Source organism: Loxodonta africana, chromosome 4, assembly GCF_030014295.1.
Source record: "Loxodonta africana isolate mLoxAfr1 chromosome 4, mLoxAfr1.hap2, whole genome shotgun sequence".
Lineage (NCBI taxonomy): Eukaryota > Metazoa > Chordata > Mammalia > Proboscidea > Elephantidae > Loxodonta > Loxodonta africana.
The window spans coordinates 64,055,164-64,073,976 of record NC_087345.1 but is presented as its reverse complement, the minus strand read 5'-3'; the positions used below and the strand labels follow the sequence as shown (position 1 = coordinate 64,073,976).

The following is an 18,813-nucleotide window of genomic DNA, read 5'->3' as shown; positions in this document are numbered from 1 at the left end:
GCGTGGCTATGAGTCGGAATTAACGGCAAAGGGTTTGGTTGGAAAAAATACACTTAATTTTGCCCAAACTAAAACTGCTTTAGGTAGGTGCAAAATGTTTAATAATTTTGCATTTTTTTTCTTTAACAATAAAGTTAACCAAAAAAAAAAGCCTCTTTTGAAAATTTTTTTTCCTTGCTTAGTTAAACTTGACCCAGAGGGAGTGGCTGTAAGGTTACTGGAAACTGAAAGTAGGAGATAGACAGGTAGACAAAGACAGATAAAACATATGATCTATTAAGCTACATTTCTGTACTTAAGATGACCCAAAGAATTATGAACACACACACACACAGAACTATATTGTCTTTTCTACTCACAGTCCAAAAACTTTGATAATCGGGAGCATATTCAACAGCTGTTTCACACATTTCTTGGACTTCCTCCTTGGTTCCTCTTTTTGAGAACAACCTGAGGTAATGGCACCAAATTTCTGGATTGTCTTTGTTGTTTTCCAATGCTCGGGCCAGAACATTTAAAGCAGAATCCAAGGATTCTGAACATTGCCTACATGTTTAAAGAAAAGGCAGTAACACTTTTTAAAAAATACTTTTAAGTAGGTTTGATATACTTGGTCAATTTTATTTAATTCATTTTCAATTGGAACTTTTCAAAAAGCTAGGATCACCTACGACAAAGGGTAACAAATTAGCATTTTAAATTACATCTGTCCAAAAAAGGTCCCGATTTCCCACAGACTCCACAATTTTTCTTAAGTGAATGTTCAATGAGCATTTACCTCAGATAAAAACACAGTGTTATAAAACACACTAGATTATCAACTTCAAATATGCTTTACGTCCATATTCAGCAATACCTTTTATGATTTACACTGGTCCAGGAAAAGTTAAACAACTCTTTCTCAAGGCCAGCTACTGCCAGTACAGAATATCAAAAGCTTTCAATATAATAGTTCTTTTCAAGTCAGGACTTGCTATCTCTTAGAGAAGATAATTCTCTCTCATGATCCTGTTCATAAAATAAAGTACAGTTCTTTTGGCCCTCATTCAGTAAATGAGTCAGAAAAGAAAACACTGTAACTTATCCCATTAACATGGACATGACATACAAAGAAAGCTAAATAAGCACCATATTCAGGCATGTGTGATACATTGCAATCTGCAGTGCTGTCTTATTAAAAAAGCTTTTATACTAAATTTTAAGACAGACATATCAGGGTAGCCTTAAAAAAACAAACCACTTAAATTATGATAACAATAAAATTATGATACTAAAAAGATTATTCCTGGCTTATCTCTACTATCAAAAAGTAGAATCATTGATTTAAGAGTTAAAAATACAATTGTACAACAGGAGCTATAGACTGTGAAACAAATTACTATTTACCTAATTTGAATACATATACTATAACACACACAAAAAATCAACTGAACAGAATTTCAAGGTACTTATTTTTTTTTACAAGTTTTAAATTTCCAATTGAAAATTAACATGAAATTTAACCTGCTCCACTATTATTTTATCATAATTATAAGACTATAACTATTCGATTTAAAAAAAAAGTAATCTATACATCTTCCAGAGTTCACTGTTTTAACTTCTACTTTGAAATAAAACCTACCAGAGTTAAAAACTTTAGCATATTCATTACTCATACACTGCACCATGCACATGACTCAAGATCTAATCTTAAGGTTTTTCTAATAGCTTTTAAACAATAAAATGCTTTTAGCTTTGTTAAAAAAAAACAAACAAAACAAAGCCTCCTTTGTTACTAGGAAGGAAACCTGACTACCATAGGTGAAATAAACCTCAAACATAAAAATATAAATGTGCAACAGTTCACACAAAGATTAGAAGAAGCTGACCTACCCCTCATTTTGATTCAAGTACTTGTACGCAAGCTTGAGCCAAAGTTGTACATGAGAAGGATTTTCAAGCACGCTTGCTTCTAAGTTAGCAATGTCATCAGTCTCATTTGTAAAGTATCTGACATCATCTGGAGTGACAACTGTATCCAAAGCTGGAACATTTACTCGATTCTCTGGACGGAAGGCTATAAGGAAAAATATCATTAGCGTCACACTTTCTCTAATCCGCAGACACAGGAAATAATAATTAGCCCTCGCCTTTAAAATGATCTCAAAACCTAAGGATTCTGTTAGCATGTAATAGCTCACAGCTTTAAGGCACAGCAACCATGTAATTTACTGTCCAAACCAGAACAGTCTGAGAGTAAAAAGGGTGCTATTAAAAATTACATCAGGATAACGGTTTTGAACTAGGACTGCCCTGGACAACCAGGAAGTATGATGTCGCCACTTTAAGGGTAAGTGACAAACCTGAAAATTCATATTCATTAAATTGTCAGACCAAGTTACAATTTTTGAAGACTTAAGTTTTATTGATTTATTCCACCAGATTTAAACTAGAAAAAAATTTTTACATTAATGTAAACAAGCACAAGCAAGTATTCGTCTCTTGGGTACTTGCTAATCCACAAATAGTAAATAATTATGTAAGCGTGAGATTAGAATGTAAGGTGCACTCCACAATCAAGTATTCATACATACGTTACCTTGCTCATTCATTTATTCATTCATTCTGTGATCCTACTATATGCCAGGAAACACAGACTCACAAATTAAAAGAAAGAGAGCATCTGCCTTCAAAAAACACATGGGCCAGGCAGTGGTTCTCAAATGGAGGCAGCGCTGCTCCCCTTTGCCCACTCAGGTATGTCTGACAAAGCTTGAGCAATCACATTTACTATGGAGTGGGCCTTGCATTTATCGGGTAGGGGCCATGAATACAAAACACTTTGCAACATAAAGCGCAGTCCTACTCAATGAAAACTACATTGCCTAAAATAAATAAATACGAAAACTAGGCTAGAAAATACACCAAGAGATTAGCAAAGTGTTAAACAAAGATGGAACTTCACAACTTAAAAATTCTGCATCTTAAATTACAAAACCTCTTACCATACTTAATTGGTCCAGTAGACTGTTCCTCATCACTACTGAAGCTATTCTCTGAAATAGGTTTTCTCCAAAACTTTGGCTTCCACTTTCTTTTATCTTTGTAGGTTGTAAATGGAGGTGCTAACATAGGCAAAATATGTTAGTTGATAAAACTAGCATTTTATAGTTTTGAAGGCTACTCACATACTACTTAAAAAGCACTGCAATTACTCTGTTAGAATGTTATATTGAGAACATAATGCCAAAAAGTTGGCTGTCATAAAGAAACTACAAGTTTCTTTTTAGAGAAATGCATACATATATACTTACTATGACCTTTACTTTCATTGACATTGCTAACAAGGAGAACAGCCATCTGGTCCATTGACATTCGATCTTTGTTTACTCCAAAGAGTTTCTCAACGTATTTTTCTGAAATAGGAGCAATGCCATCTTCATAAAAAGTATAAAAGACATACATTACAGAGGCTGGGCTAATTAAAGGGTATAAAGTAAAGAATAGTTTAAGAATTAAAACTGTATGGTATTAGTCAAAAGCACCCATGGCCTTCTAGAGGGCAACGCCTTCATTGTCTTTACTCTGAGAAATCCTGCCATATTATGCACCCAATTTGGGCTGACAAAAAGCATCTTCTGAAATAAACTAAACATGTAAAAGTTAAAGTTCGAAATTAGGAATGATTAAGTAAATTCAGTGATATCACACTCAATCATTCGGGGTGTGCTAATTCCCTTACTTCCAAAAGATCTGTAGTTTAAGGTTTAATATTTGGCACCAAACCTAGAAAAAAGTTTAACAATATTTGCCCACAATGTCAGATACTAATCTATGCTTTCAGCAGTATTAAAATCATTAGTAAAATTTCTATGGAAATAAGTTAGTATTTTCCTCTAAATAAATCAAACTATCTAAATGAGCTCTGTCCAAAGGGCTTTCTGCAAAGATGGAAATATCTTACATCTGAGCTGTCTTGTTGGTAAGCACTAGCCACACGTGGCTACTGAGCACTTGAAATATGGCTAGTGTGGCTGAGGAAGTAACATTAAATTTTATTTAATTCCAATTAATTTAAACTTAAATTACAACACGTGGCTAGTGGCTACTGTACTGAACTGATCTAGATAAAGTGCCATAAGTGAATGTGTTGGATTATAATAGGTACTTAAAGATACACACAACAACTGAATTGGGAATTGTTAAATTCCCTAAATTCGAATTTTCATATGAGAAAGAACAAGAGGTCTTTAAAAACCTGCTGCAGCAGCAATTTCTTCATCAGTGCTCGCCTCTGAACAACCAATCAAAGATAGATTATATGACAGAATGTCCTGGAAGAGCTGCTTTCGGCTAAGCGTATAGTCTTGTGAATGCTGCCTAAAATAAAATAACGATGCAGAAAAGATAATCATTTACATGTCAAAGGTAACCAACCAAGACTGCCTTTTAAATTATAAAATGTTCACAAACACTACTCACCACTGACAATCGTCATCATTACATGTTCCTGTTAAATCAAAGCGGCAGAAACACTGATCTGGTTCAATCATGTTACTGTACGATACTGAGCTCAGGGGAAGTTTCTCCTTGGTTCGGTAATAAGGACTGAATCTACGGAGAGCAGACGTGGATAGGCACATTACAGTCCATAAACACACCTCAGAAAGCTAAGAGTATTCTGATTCTCAGTTAAAATGTCTACACTTAATAACAAAAGTTAACTCTAGAAAATTGCTAGAATATCAATTAGTAGGGACAAGACACTTAAACACTCAGACAATACAACATTTGAAATAGAAAACAAACAAAGTGGTGTTTTTCCATTATGTAACAAAATACTATATATAATTCTTGTACATACTACCAACAATTATATAGAATGTCGTCATGTGGAAATAGTTTTTTTGTTTTCTTTTTCTTTAATTCTTGTATACCTTATCCCACAGCTCATCTGTCAGTTTGACATACTGTGGTAGCTTGTGCGTTGCTATGCTGCTGGAAGCTACGCCACTGGTATTTCAAATACCAGCGGGATCACCAGTGGTGGACAAGTTTCAGCAGAGTTTCAAGACTAAGATAAACCAGGAAGAAGGACCTGGCAATCTACTTGAAAAACAACTTGCCAGTGAAAAGCTTATGAATAGCAGTGGAACGTTGTCTGATACAGTGCTGGAAGATGAGCCCCTCAGGTTGGAAGGTACTCAAAATACAACCGGGGAAGAGCTGACTCCTCAAAGTAGTGTCTGCCTTAATGACACGGATGGAGTAAAGCTTCTGGGACCTTCACTTGCTGATGCGGCACAACTTAAAATGAGAAGAAACAGCTGCAAACATCCATTAATAATCAGAACATGGAATGTATGAAGTATGAAAGCAGAAAAACTAGAAGTTGTAGAAAACAAAATGGAAGGCTTGAGCTGAAATGGACTGGTATTGGCCATCTTCAATAGGACAAATATATGGTCTGCTATGCCGGGAATGACAAATGGAAGAGGGAACGGCATCACATTCACTGTCAAAAAGAATATTTCAACTTCCATCATGAAGCACAACATCGTCAGTGATAGGATAATAGCCTTACGCCTACAACGAAGACCGATTAATAGGACCATTCTTCAAATTTACACACCAATCACTAATGCCAAACATGAAGAAACTGAAGATCTTTACCAACTTCTGCAGTTTGAATGTGATCAAATATGCAGTCGAGATGCATTGATAATTACTGCTGATTGGAATGCAGAAGTTGGAAACAAAGAAGGATCAGTAGTTGGAAAATATGGCCTTGGTGACAAAAACACAGAAGATCAAATGACAGAATTTTGGAACACCAACGATCAATTTATAGGAATACCTTTTTTGCAACAACATAAACGGTGACTTTAAAGATGGAATACATGGGAATCAAACTGACTACATCTGTTGAAAGAGAAAATGAAGAAGCTCAGTATCACCAGTCAGGACACGGCCAGGCGCCAATGGAACAGACCATCAACTACTCATATTCAAGTTCAAGATGAAGTTGAAGAAAATTTTAACAAGTCCGTGAGAGACAAAGTATAACTTTGAGTACATCTCACCTGAATTTAGAGACCATACCAAGAACTGATTTGACGCATTGAACACGACCAAAAAACAGAGGAGTCGTGAGATGACATCAAGGACATCATACATTAAGAAAATAAAAGTCACTAAAAAGACCAAAATGGATGTCAGAAGAGACAACGAAACTTGTTCTCGAATGTACACTAGCTAAAGCAAAGACAAGAAATGATGAAGTAAAACCTATGCTCATCCAAAGACTTCGACAAAAGAGTAAAAACATTACCTACAGACTGGGAAACAAGTTGTTGGCTACGACGTTTCCAATCAGCGTCTGAGCTCTAAAATCTACATGATACTGCAAAACCTCAACTACAAAAAGACACATAACCCAATTAAAAAATGGGCAAAGCATATAAACAGACACTTCGCTAAAAAAGACATTCAGGTAGCTAACAGATACATGAGGAAATGCCCATGATCATTAGCCATTACAGAAATGCAAATCAAAACTACAATGAGATTCCATCTCACCCCAACAAGGCTGGCATTAATCCAAAAAAATACAAAATAGTAAATGTTGGAGAAGTTGTGGAGAGACTGGAACACTTATACACTGCTGGTGGGAATGTAAAATGATACAACCACTTTGGAAATCAATTTGGTGCTTCCTTAAAAAGCTAGAAATAGAACTACCATATAATCCAGCAATCCCACTCCTTGGAATATATCCTAGAGGAATATGAGCCTTTGCACGAACAGATGTATGCACATCCATTTTCACTGCAGCACTGTATAAAACAGCAAAAAGATGGAAGCAACCAAGATGCCCATCAATGGATGAATAGATAAATAATGGTATATTCACACAATGGAATACATCAATATAGAAAAATGATGAATCCGTGAAACACTTCATAACATGGAGGAATCTGGAAGGCATTATGCTGAGTAAAATTAGTTGCAAAAGGGCAAATATTGTGGGAGACCACTATTACAAGAACTCGAAAAATAATTTAAACAGAGAAGAAAATATTCTTTTCTGGTTACGAGAGTGGGGAGGGAAGAAGGGAGGGAGAGGGGTTTTCACTAATTAGATAGCAGATAAGAACTATTTTAGGTGAAGGGAAAGACAACACCCAGTACAGGAGGTCAGCACAACTGGACTAAACCAAAAGCAAAGAAGTTTCCTGTATAAACTGAATGCTTCAAAGGCCGCATAGCAGGAGTAGGGGTTTAGGGACCATGATTTCAGGGTACATCTAGGTCAACTGGCATAATAAAATCTATTAAGAAAACATTCTGCATCCCACTTTCGAGAGTGGCGTCTATGGTCTTAAACGCTAGCAAGCAGCCATCTAAGATGCATCAATTGGTCTCAACCCACCTGGAGCAAGGAATAATGAAGAACACCAAAGACACAAGGTAATTATGAGCCCAAGAGACAGAAAGGGCCACATAAACCAGAGACTACATCAGCCTGAGAACAGAAAAACTAGATGGTGCCCGGCTAAAACCAATGACTGCCCTGACAGGGAACAAAACAGAGAACCCCTGAGGGAGCCAGGAGAGCAGCAGGATGCAGACCCCAAATTCTTGTAAAAAGACCAGACTTAATGGTCCGACTGAGACTAGAAGAACCCCAGAGGTCATGGTCCCCAGACCTTCTGTTAGCCCAAGACAGGAACCATTCCCAAAGCCAACTCGTCAGACAGGGATTGGATTGGACCAAGGGATAGAAAATGATACTGGTGAAGAGTGAGCTCCTTGGATCAAGTAAACACATGAGACTATGTGGGCAGCTCCTGTCTGAAGAAGAGATGAGAGGACAGAGGGGGGCGTAAGCTGGCTGAATGGACACGAAAATAAAGTGGGGGGATGGAGTGTGTTGTCTCATTACAGGGAGAACAACTAGGAGTATATAGCAAGGTGTATATAAGTTTTTGTATGAGAGACTGACTTGGTTTATAAACTTTCACTTGAAGTACAAAATTAAAAAAAAAGAGAGAAAGTAAAAGAGTTGTACAGAAAATTTTAAAGGGAGGTTCAAAAAGACAAAGTAAAATATTACAATGAAATGTGCAAAGACCTGCTGTTAGAAAACCAAAAAGGAAGAATGCATGTGGCATTTCTCAAGTTGAAAGAACTAAAGAAAAAACTGAAGCCTAGAGTTTCAATACTGAAGGATTCTACAGGCAAAATACTAAACGACGCAGGAAGCACAAGAAAAGATGGAAGGAATACACAGAGTTACTGTGCCAAAAAGATTTGGTCGACATACAACCATTTCAGGAGATAGCACATGATCAAGAACCAATGGTACTAAAGGGAAGGGGTCGACTCAAAATACGACTGCACTGGTGCAAAACAAGGCTCCAGGAATTGATGGAGTATCAATTGAGATGTTACAACAAATGGATGCAACACTGGAATTGCTCAATCATCAGTGCCAAGAAATGTGGAAGACAGCTACCTGGCGAATCCACTGGAAGAGATCCACATACGCACCCATTCCAAAGGAAGGTGATCCAACAGAATGCAGAAATTATCAAACAATATCATTAATACCACATGCAAGTAAACGTATGCTGAAGATAATTCAAAAACGGTTGCAGCGGTACACTGACAGTGACTGCCAGAAATTCCAGCCAGATTCAGAAGGGGGCATGGAACGGGGGATATCATTGCTGATGTCAGGTGAATTTTGGCTGGAAGCAGGGAATAGCAGAAAGATATTTACCTGTGTTTTGTTGCCTATGAAAAGGCATTCGCTGTGTGGATCATAACAATTATGGAAAACATCAGGAATGGGAATTCCAGAACACAAAATTGTGCTCACACGAACGTGTACATACACCAAGAGGCAGTCGTTCGAACCAAACAAGGATATATTCAGTGGTTTAAAGTCAGGAAAGGTGTGTGTGTCAGAGTTGTTTCCTTTCACCATACTTATTTAATCTGTATGCTGAGCAAATAATTGGAGAAGCCAGACAATATGAAGAAGAAGGGGGCATCAGGATTGGAGGAAGACTCATTAACAACCTGCATTATGCAGATAACACAACCTTCCCTGCTGAAAGTGAAGAGGACTTGAAGCACTTACCGATGAAGATCAAAGACCACAGCCTTTAGTATGGACTACACCTCAGCATAAAGAAAACAAAAATCCTCTCAACTGGACCAATAAGTAACATTATTATAAACAGAGAAAAGACAGAAGTTGTCAAGGATTTCATTTTACTTGGATCCACAATCAGTGTCCACGGAAGCAGCAGTCGAGAAATCAAATGACATATTGCACTGGGCAAATCTGCTGCAAAAGATCTCTTTAAAGTGTTAAAAAGCAAAGATGTCACTTTGAGGACTAAGGTGCACCTGATTCAAGCCATGGTATTTTCAATCCCTTCATATGCGTGCAGAAGCTGGACAACGAATAAGGAAGACCGAAGAACTGACATCTTTGAATTATGATGTTGGTGAAGAATACTGAGTATGCTACAGACTGCCAGAAAAATGACAAATCTGTCTTGGAGGAAGTACAGCCAGAATGCTCCTTGTAAGTGAGGATAGCAAGACTTCATCTCACATACTTTGGACATGTTATCATTTCGGATCAAACCCTGGAGAAGGACATGTTTGGTAAAGTAGAGGGACACAGAAAAAGGGAAAGACTCTAAATGAGATGGATTGACACACCGGCTGCAACAATGGGCTCAAACACAGTAATGACTATGAGGATGATATAGGGCCGGGCAGTGTTTCATTCTGTTGTATACAGCATACACCTAACTCAACAACACACATTACCAGCAACACAAAAAGCCAGGGAAAAAGTCTACACTGTCTGAGAAGTGCTTCACAATTTTATGACTAAATCACACCCACTATGCAGCCTCACAAGTTCTACAAATTTAAAAAAAGAAAAAAGACTATCTCCCACAAAGTTAATCATGTGAGAAAGTCCAAGTTTTATGAAGGTGGCTGATGCACTCCTTGGCCCTGGTAATAGTAAAAAAAAAAAAAAAAATCTCAAAAGACTCGTTATTTTTCCTAAAATCATGGAAACACACAGCATTCCAGACTTCACATTTCCATCCATAGCCAGAAATGGAAATTTAATAAGAACTAAAAAACCTAAGTGTGAGCTTAACCTCACTTCCTGATATAGTTCAAGTCGAGCAACAGCCCAAAAAAACCAAACCCATTGCCGTTGATTCAACTCATAGTGACCCCACAGGACAAAGTTTAACTGCCTCGTAGGGTTTCCTTTATGGAAGTGGACTGTCACATCTTTCTCCCTCGGAGTGGCTGGTGAGTTTGAACTGCTGACCTTTTGGTTAGCAGCTGAGCACTTTAACCGCTGTGCCACCAGGGCTCCTCAGACAGACAATTTTTATTTTCCTTAAAAAGATAAGTCTGTTTTTTAGTGACTATGATTCAACTTTTTTTTTTTTCATCAAATACTTAAGGCTGTATTGTTAAAAACCAAGCAGCAATCCTGAAATTCAAGCTTATTTAATCTTTCTTTTATACCTGTAGGATTTAAAAACTAGAAGAGGGCTATGGTAGGGTCTAAAAGGACATGGCTTCACCTCTGTTGTTTTACTCTGTGCTGTGACAAAATCCACATCCACAGAAATCTCCTGCAAAACAAAACAATAATTTCATAGGGCAAATAAGACTAAGGTGAATTGCAGATTTTGTAAAAAAGTATGAAATGTTTGATTACCTGACCATGGAAAACCTTTTCTGTAATGCCCGTGGTAGTTTTTAAAATCAATTGTTTTAGGCTGTCAGCTTTTGAATATAATTTTTGCAATTCACCAATTTTTAACCCTAGAAAAAGTTCTGGTTTTTCTGAAGTATTTTTAGTAGGTTTGTTTATGCATTCTTTGTTAGGTGTGTCAGTGTGTTTAAGGTTAGGTTTAGTAAAAGAATTGGATTCTAAGAAAGATCTTCTTCGTTCTCTGTTTGTACCAGACAAAATTTCATCATCAACATCATTTTCCTCAGTGTCCAGGGTTAATTTATCTTGCGTCAGATCATGAAGTGAGGGTTGAGGTAAAGAAAATTCAGATTCCTCTTCCACAACTATGGCAGTATTTTGTTGTTCCTTTGCTTTAAGGGCACGGGCTTCTTTTAATTTCTGAATTTTCAGGGCGTACTCATATTCTAGCTTTTGTAATCGTCTTTTTTCCATAGCAATTAGTTCTGCTGAATGCTTTCTTGGGCTTGAAATTGGAGAGTTGTCCAGTCTCATCATTTTGTTTGGCTGGAGGATGAAAATAATATAAGTATTTTACATCATTATGATTTTATAAACAATTTCTGGTATTTGTGCCATCTCTATAATAAAATTATGACATTACAAAACTCAATCAGTAAGCAGAATAAAACAGTTTAACGTAAGCCTCCAATAGTCTTGCTGGTTAATCTATGACCTACCCAAAAAACAAAACCAAAACCAAACCTAACCCAGAGCTGTCAGGTCGATTCCGATGCACAGCGACCCTATAGGACAGTGTTGAACCGCCCCATAGAGTTTCCAAGGAGTGCCTGGCGGATTCAAACTGCCGACCCTTTGGTTAGCAGCCGTGGCACTTAACCACTACGCCACCAGGGTTTCCAAAACAAAACAGTTACGCAAAAAAAAAATTTCTTTTACTGTGGATGTCTTTTAAAAACAAAGCTTCGATCTTCTCTTTGAATTTACAAGGAAAACTTTGAGTTATTTTATACACCTCTCACCCTCAAAAGTATCATAAAAATTTGTTTTCCAAAAATAAAATAGCTGTACAAGCAACTTACTCCAAGGCGATCTTGTTCCAGCTTACGTTTTCCTATTTCTTTACTAGCCACTGCCTTCGCACGAGCAAGCTCTTCTCCATACTTTAGAGTCAAAGCTTTCTTAACTGTAACACGTTGTTGAACTTTGTGAATCTGAAAACACAGTGGTTATTCTGAAAATGTAAATGAAAACCTTATGCGAGAAAGTATCTTCTTAAAACAGCAGTTTTAATTAGAATATTCAACTGAAAATGCAAATATTCCAATATATGTCTCAATGAAAATATATACTTATCCTGAAGGCTTTAGTTTATGGTTTTGTTTCATATAAAATTGGACCCAAAAATGTGCAGTAAATATAAAATACACTATTTTAATTAAAAAAAAAAAAAATTACTTGTTCCTGAAGCTTCTTCAAAAACATTCTGTTGACACTAAGAATTTTTTCAGTTGCTTGAAGCTGCTCTGTAAGTTTTGTAATCTTTGTTTCAGCATTTCTAACAGATTCTTTCTTCTTCGCTTCCTGCTGCACGAGATTTTTTAAAACTGATTCATCTTTCATCAACAGAATCCTAATTGGGAAAAAACAAACTTTGTTAGAAAAACTACTAACTGACACCACCAAAGTAAGAAAAAATTGTGTAGTCAGTAGCTTATTTTTAAAAAGTATGATATGCAGGTGGCAATTTAACAAAATGGGTATGCTTACGTTTCATCAACCACACATGCATTCAAACTGACATTGTTTACATTTTAAGAAAACAACTATAGGTCTGATCTTTTTAAAAAAAGTCATTTAAACTTGAGTAATACAAGCTGCAGCTGAAAAACTCACTGTAAATGTACAATGCTGTAATTAATGTCACTGAATTATACATGTGAAGATGGTTGAAATGGCAAATGTCTTGTTACCTGTATGTTTTCCACAACCAGAGAAAAAGTTCAATCTTAGCCAGATCTGGCCTTATAATCAAGTACATTCAATTAACTTATAAATCCCTCACTAATTTTATCCAAAGCAAAGCAGGTAAGGAGAGAAGGAAGACTAATTTCTAAGCTATCATACAGATATACAGATATTTGCAGCTAAGAAGTAAAAATGGGCAAAAAGACAAATACATGGACAAAGTTTAGATTTTCATCTTTTAAACTACTGAGTATTATAGTTAAACAAAAGAAAACTTCCTCAAAAGTTAAACACAAAACTACCATATTATACAACAATTCCACTCCTAGGTATATACCCACAAGAACTGGAAGCAAAGACTCAAACAGACACTTGTACACCAATGTTCGTGGAAGCATTATTCACAATAGCCAAAAGGTAGAAACTACCGAAGTGTACCTTAACAAATGAATGGATAAAAAAATGCGGTATATACATACAAAGGAGTATTAGTCGGCCATAAAAAGGAATAAAATTCTAAAATATGCTACAACAATGGATTAACCTTGAAACCATTATGCTCTGTGAAATAAACCAGAAAAAAAAAGGACAAATATTATATGATTCCATTTATGGGAAACATCTAGAACAGGCAAATTCATAGAGACAGAAAGTCGATTAATGGTTAACAGGGGCTGTGAGGAGGGGAGAAGGGGAAGTTATTGCTTAAGGGATACAAAGTTTTTGTTTGGGATAATGAAAAAATTTTGGACATAGATGAGCTGATAGTTGTGTAACACTGTGAATTAATGCCAGTTAACGGTACACTTATAAATGGTTACAATGACAAATTTTATATATAGTTTACCACAATAATTTTTTTTTAATGAGTCATCTTTCCCATAAAGATACCATATTTCAACAGTCATAACTGATGATATCTAGAATGAATCATAAAAGCAGAGAATATGTGATAGAAAGGATGGGAGTAGAAAGACACACACTAAGAATTATTTTTTTAAACTTTTCATTTGTTACGGAAGTTATTAAAGAAACAAAAACTGAAGGAATTTATTTCAATCTCTTCTGAACACAGAGTATTCTCATTGTTAATTTTGATGATTTACAGTCATTATCATATTTTATCTATGAAGCACATTTTTCAGATCTCTAACGAATCAGGATGTAATTATTTTTACCAAATATATATTAGTGCATTCAAATGAATTCAATCATTCAACATGTTCATTCTGTGAGGCTTCACGTGTATCCTCAAAATGTAGCTGCACCTCAAACATTTTGAAACCCCTTTTGAACAACACAATTTTAGAAAACATATACGACATGTATGATCATGATATTCACACTTTATGATAACACCATAATATGACCAGACGTATTATTCACCAGACTAGGTAATGATTATTTCCAACATTTAAAGCCACTTTTAACAATAAAAAATATGCTTCCAATGAAAGTATTTAAAAAAAAATGCCAGAAATCTTAAAGAAAGTTTCAAAAGAGGAGTCTTACAAATGTCTTAACGATAGATAAACCGTGCATAAATCTGAAAGGGGCATCTCCCCTTTTAAGGCACGATTTTTGCTTAGTATTTTACTTTAAAATCCTATTACTTTATGTAAATGATAACGTAAAAAATGGTAAGACTTCTATAGTTCTACCAAGTATAAGAAAGAATTTATAATTTTATAGTATGTTTAATAATGACATACATTACAAAACTATATCCCACTATGCAGGAACAATTAGACACATAACAGTATTCACTCAGAAAGTGACACTCACCTATGTTTTTTAAGTTTTGCTTCTGCATCTGTAACCTGCTTGGTAACCATTGCTATTCTGCCAATCCCATCAATTTCCACATCAGAATTTGCCGGGGATGATGAACTCGTCCTCAGCTGATCTGATTTAATCAAACGCTGTTTCTCACGGCTAAAATGATCAATAAAGATGCATTACACCACCCAATAAAAACTAAAATTATGTCTTCATAAAAATTTATTCCATTTCATAAAATAATGTAAAAATATGAATCTTAGTAACTAATAATAAAAATGACGACCAATACGCATTCAAAGTTGATAGTGTAGCTCCTCTTTGAGTGCTTTTATCTTTTTCTAAGCTGTTTACATCTCACTGCATTCAAGATTATAGATGATCATCTGGCTCCCCCTCCTGGGTGAGTTATAAAAACATTCACTCTGCATCCATCTCGGATAAACCTGCATCACGTACTTCTCAATACCATTAAATTTTATATAGTCTAAAGAAGTTTTGAAAATAGCACATCCCTTTAAAGCTAATTACATAAAATGCCACTTACTTGGCAATCTCTTCTTTTAACAATCTATATTCAATTTTCTTTTCTTCGGGCAAAGCTTCTGGTGTTCGCATGGGATCATTTTCTTTTTCAGATTTTGGAGGTACTTTTGGTTTTGAAGCTTGCTAGAAAACATTTGAAGTCAACCAGAACAACAGCTTTCAATAATGCCACATATTTATATTTTACACCACAGCCCAGTGCACATTTATATTATTTCTAAATACAGGTAGTCCCCAATCTATGACGTATTCAAGTTATTTCAAACTACACTTACAACTGCCTGTTTTTTAGTACATCTTTTTATCGTTAGTAATATGTACTACATACAATGCTAAATTGTATTTATAAGTTTATATGTAATGTTTCCAACCCCCAAAGACAAAGACCAAATTTATGAAGATGCTGATAATAAAAGGCAATAATAATGAAAACTAAAAAAAAAAAAAAAAAAATGACGTATTTGATGTAAGTCAGAATGGGCTTACAAGAGAGTCATCGGAATGGAACCCCATTTTAAGTCAGGGACTACCTATAACTTATCTATCTTCATCATTGTTTTCCTTTTCTATTAAAAAAAATTAAGATGTTGGTTAAGAGCTACCAAACTGCACAATTCACAAAGCAGTCAAGAACTACAGTTTAAAAATACGGAAATAAATTATATATAATAACTGATACACTAGGAATATGGACAAAAGTCCTACTTAGATCATACACTTTAGTAACTATTTTCTGGTAACATAATTCCAAAATAACAACAAATTTTCTTAGCATAGAGGACAATTACCCACCCAATTTTATATTTTGAAAAAGGTACTAGTCAACTGTAAACACAAAAAGGGAATATTTACTAGTTAAATTTATCTAAATTTATACATACTTCATTGTATATAATCCTAACACTACAAAAACAAAATATTTCCACATTTCATGTATTAAAATCTCTACGCTTTAATCCCTGATGGAGCAGGAGAAAAGTGGGATGCAGAACTCAAATTCTAGAAAAAAACACCAGACTTAACGGTCTGACTGAGACTGGAGGGACCCCAAAAGACATGGCCCCTGGACTCTTTGTTAGCACAAAACTAAAACCATTCTTGAAGCCAACTCTTCAAAAGTTAGAGTGGACAAAGACAAAATGATACTGGTGAGGAGTGTGCTTCTTAGCTCAAGTAGACACATGAGACTATGTGGGCAGCTCCTATACGGAGGCGAGATGAGAGGGCAGAGGGGGACAGAAGTTGGTTGAACGGACAAGGGAAATGCAGGGTGGAGAGGAGGAGTGTGCTGTCACATTACAGGGAGAGCAACTAGGGTCACCTAACAATGCGTGTATAAACTTCTGTATGAGAAACTGACTAGCATTGTAAATTTTCACTTAAAGCATAAAAAAGAAGGAAAAATCTCTATGTTTAAAGCCTAATTTTCAGGGAAAATAAAAGACTGCAAACAAATCATCTTTCCTTTTACCTATTGCTCTTACCTCAGCAGTCCGTCTTGCTTCTTTAATCATGGACTCTAATCCACCGAAAACACTATTTGTTGACTTGGAAGCCTCTCCATCAGATTCACTATCATCTGAATCATTTAGTGTTACAACAACTGATTTATGTTTTGGAAGCTGCAAAGATAATATATTTGTTATTCTCAATGACCAAAAGTATCTCCTTTCTTTCCTTGACTCTACCCAAATTAACTGCATGGCCTTGGGTAAATCACTTAACTTCTCTGAACTGCAACTTGTAACAATGATAATGTCCAAGCAGACAGTCTATGGTTCCTTCTGGTTATATTATGTAATTGATTCTGTCTCACTCCAACAATACTAGTTATATGCCAAAAACATAAAATATTCTTAGAGTCTTCCAAGACACTACTATAATCACTTTCCTCACTAAGTTTTCTCTGACTTTCTATAATCATCATGCCATTTAAATTAAGTAATACCTTTACAACAAAACAAAAGCATTTAAACAGTACTTCTACATGATTATTAACATAACTTTTTTGTTTTTTGTGGTTACATATAAAGTGTAAGTGGGCACAGCTGGCTTTCTTAACACAGGCAAAATTTCAGTTTGGTTTTGGTCCATTTATTATATTTCTAGCCATTAGACAACAAGGTAGAGAGAAACTGTCATTTCAATCTCCTAAACACAGATAACATCATAAATATGTTATTCCACTACAGTATACTCATTGATTAGAAAAATATCAGCAAAGTAAAAACAAAAAAGGCAGAAAGCAAAAATAAACAACTTGCTAAAGTGACTCCAGAAAAGACAGAAAATCTGAATGGACTAATTTCTACAGAAAAAAATTTAGGAAGTAGAAAAGTATATACAGCATTCTGATGAGACTAATGCTTCCCCAAAAACATTTATCACAATGTTTATACTGTGATAAAAACATTTATAACAATTTTCAAATAAAGAAGCTGGCTGCTTTCATTTCATCATTAATAAAAAATTATAAATATTTATAATTATATATGAACATACATATTAGAGTGTGAGGAGGAACAGGATAGCAAAACTTCAAACAAATTTCTCATAAGCTATTTAAATAACAGTAGCATTAAATATTTTTGTTTGTTTTTACCGAGATCACAGTTCGTGGAAGACGAGGTCCTCTGTGAAACTTTGGATTCTGTATCCTAGGCTGGGATACTGTATTAATACTGACTATTGATAAATTGCTTCTTGGCACAGGCTGTGAATTGTTCAGAACTGGAGGTGAAGGTGGGTCACTATTACTAGATGTTTCCTAAATAAGAAAAAGACAAAAAACATTTTTAAATAAAATGAAATTTCTGTAATCTTTTAAAAATCTTGAGCAACTTAGTATTAGGACTTATCCCTTCTTTGCTGAAAAGCCCAATGAATCCTAAGTAAGCAGTGAAAAACTGGGCTACCCTAAAACTAAGCTCCAGAGCACCACAAATTTAGGTCAAAGAATCTAAATTACCTCTGGCTTAAAAGCTCTTTTATTCGCTAGAGATTTAAGTAGCTCTTCTCGAAGCAGCATTTCTTCCTCCTCTTCCTCATCTGCAAAAGGTGGTTTTGGAGGCTGTTCTGGATCCTCTGGCGGGAGAGGTGGTAGAGGCGGTGGAGGAGGTAGAGGTTCAAGAGAAACACACAAGCCTTCCACATAAGGCTGGCTCAAAGGTGGCAGAGACTAGTTATTTTTTAAAAAAGAAATAATAATTACAATGCAGATTTTACAGATGCCAAATGCTTATCTCTGGAATATTAAATTAGAAAAAGGTTAAAATTTAGGTTATCATTTTAGCTGTAAGCAGACGTGAACTAAGAATACTGGAAATCTCAAAACTAACCAGAATTCAATCTTCAACCATGAAAAAGATATTATTTTGCAATTAAAAAAAATTTGAAACAGCTATATTTATGAACTTCAAAAAAAAAAAAAACTTCAAGGTAACCATAAAACCTCTTTTTCCCAGTCTTATCCCCATTTAGCATTCTAGAGGATACAGAAATCAAATTATACATGGTCTTTCCCTCTAGATAAATACCTGGAAACAAGTAGACCCATTGAAAATTAAGAACATATAATATGTAAGTAAAAACATTAAGAACTAAGTGTCAAGAAGAAGCATCACTAGTCTTTTAAATCCTTGTGATAAGGCTTTTAAAAAACTGTAAAGGAAACTAATTTTACAGAAATTTCTGATTTTGAATAGATTGTGCTTCAAACATCTCTCAGTATTTCTCATGGCATTTAGCTCACTCATTCTCCATACCCAAAA

At 35.4% G+C, this 18,813-nt stretch overlaps 1 protein-coding gene across 2 annotated transcripts in view; it reads right to left on the bottom strand.

Moving 5' to 3' along the window:
- ZFC3H1 (zinc finger C3H1-type containing) overlaps positions 1-18,813 on the bottom strand; it is a 62,908-nt gene that overhangs the window by 15,510 nt on the left and 28,585 nt on the right. Inside the window, exons 8-22 of one of the 2 annotated variants that reach the window (XM_010598864.3) lie at positions 18,012-18,221; positions 17,646-17,810; positions 16,528-16,665; positions 15,045-15,166; positions 14,504-14,653; positions 12,209-12,383; positions 11,833-11,964; positions 10,754-11,296; positions 10,558-10,667; positions 4,462-4,593; positions 4,238-4,359; positions 3,294-3,416; positions 2,985-3,104; positions 1,873-2,056; positions 360-546 (exon numbers count right to left, since the gene is read on the bottom strand). In XM_010598864.3, the coding sequence (XP_010597166.1) occupies positions 360-546; positions 1,873-2,056; positions 2,985-3,104; positions 3,294-3,416; positions 4,238-4,359; positions 4,462-4,593; positions 10,558-10,667; positions 10,754-11,296; positions 11,833-11,964; positions 12,209-12,383; positions 14,504-14,653; positions 15,045-15,166; positions 16,528-16,665; positions 17,646-17,810; positions 18,012-18,221 (2,613 nt within the window). The remainder of the gene's footprint in view (positions 1-359; positions 547-1,872; positions 2,057-2,984; positions 3,105-3,293; positions 3,417-4,237; positions 4,360-4,461; positions 4,594-10,557; positions 10,668-10,753; positions 11,297-11,832; positions 11,965-12,208; positions 12,384-14,503; positions 14,654-15,044; positions 15,167-16,527; positions 16,666-17,645; positions 17,811-18,011; positions 18,222-18,813) is intronic. The other variant, XM_003405206.4, reaches the window with a different exon arrangement.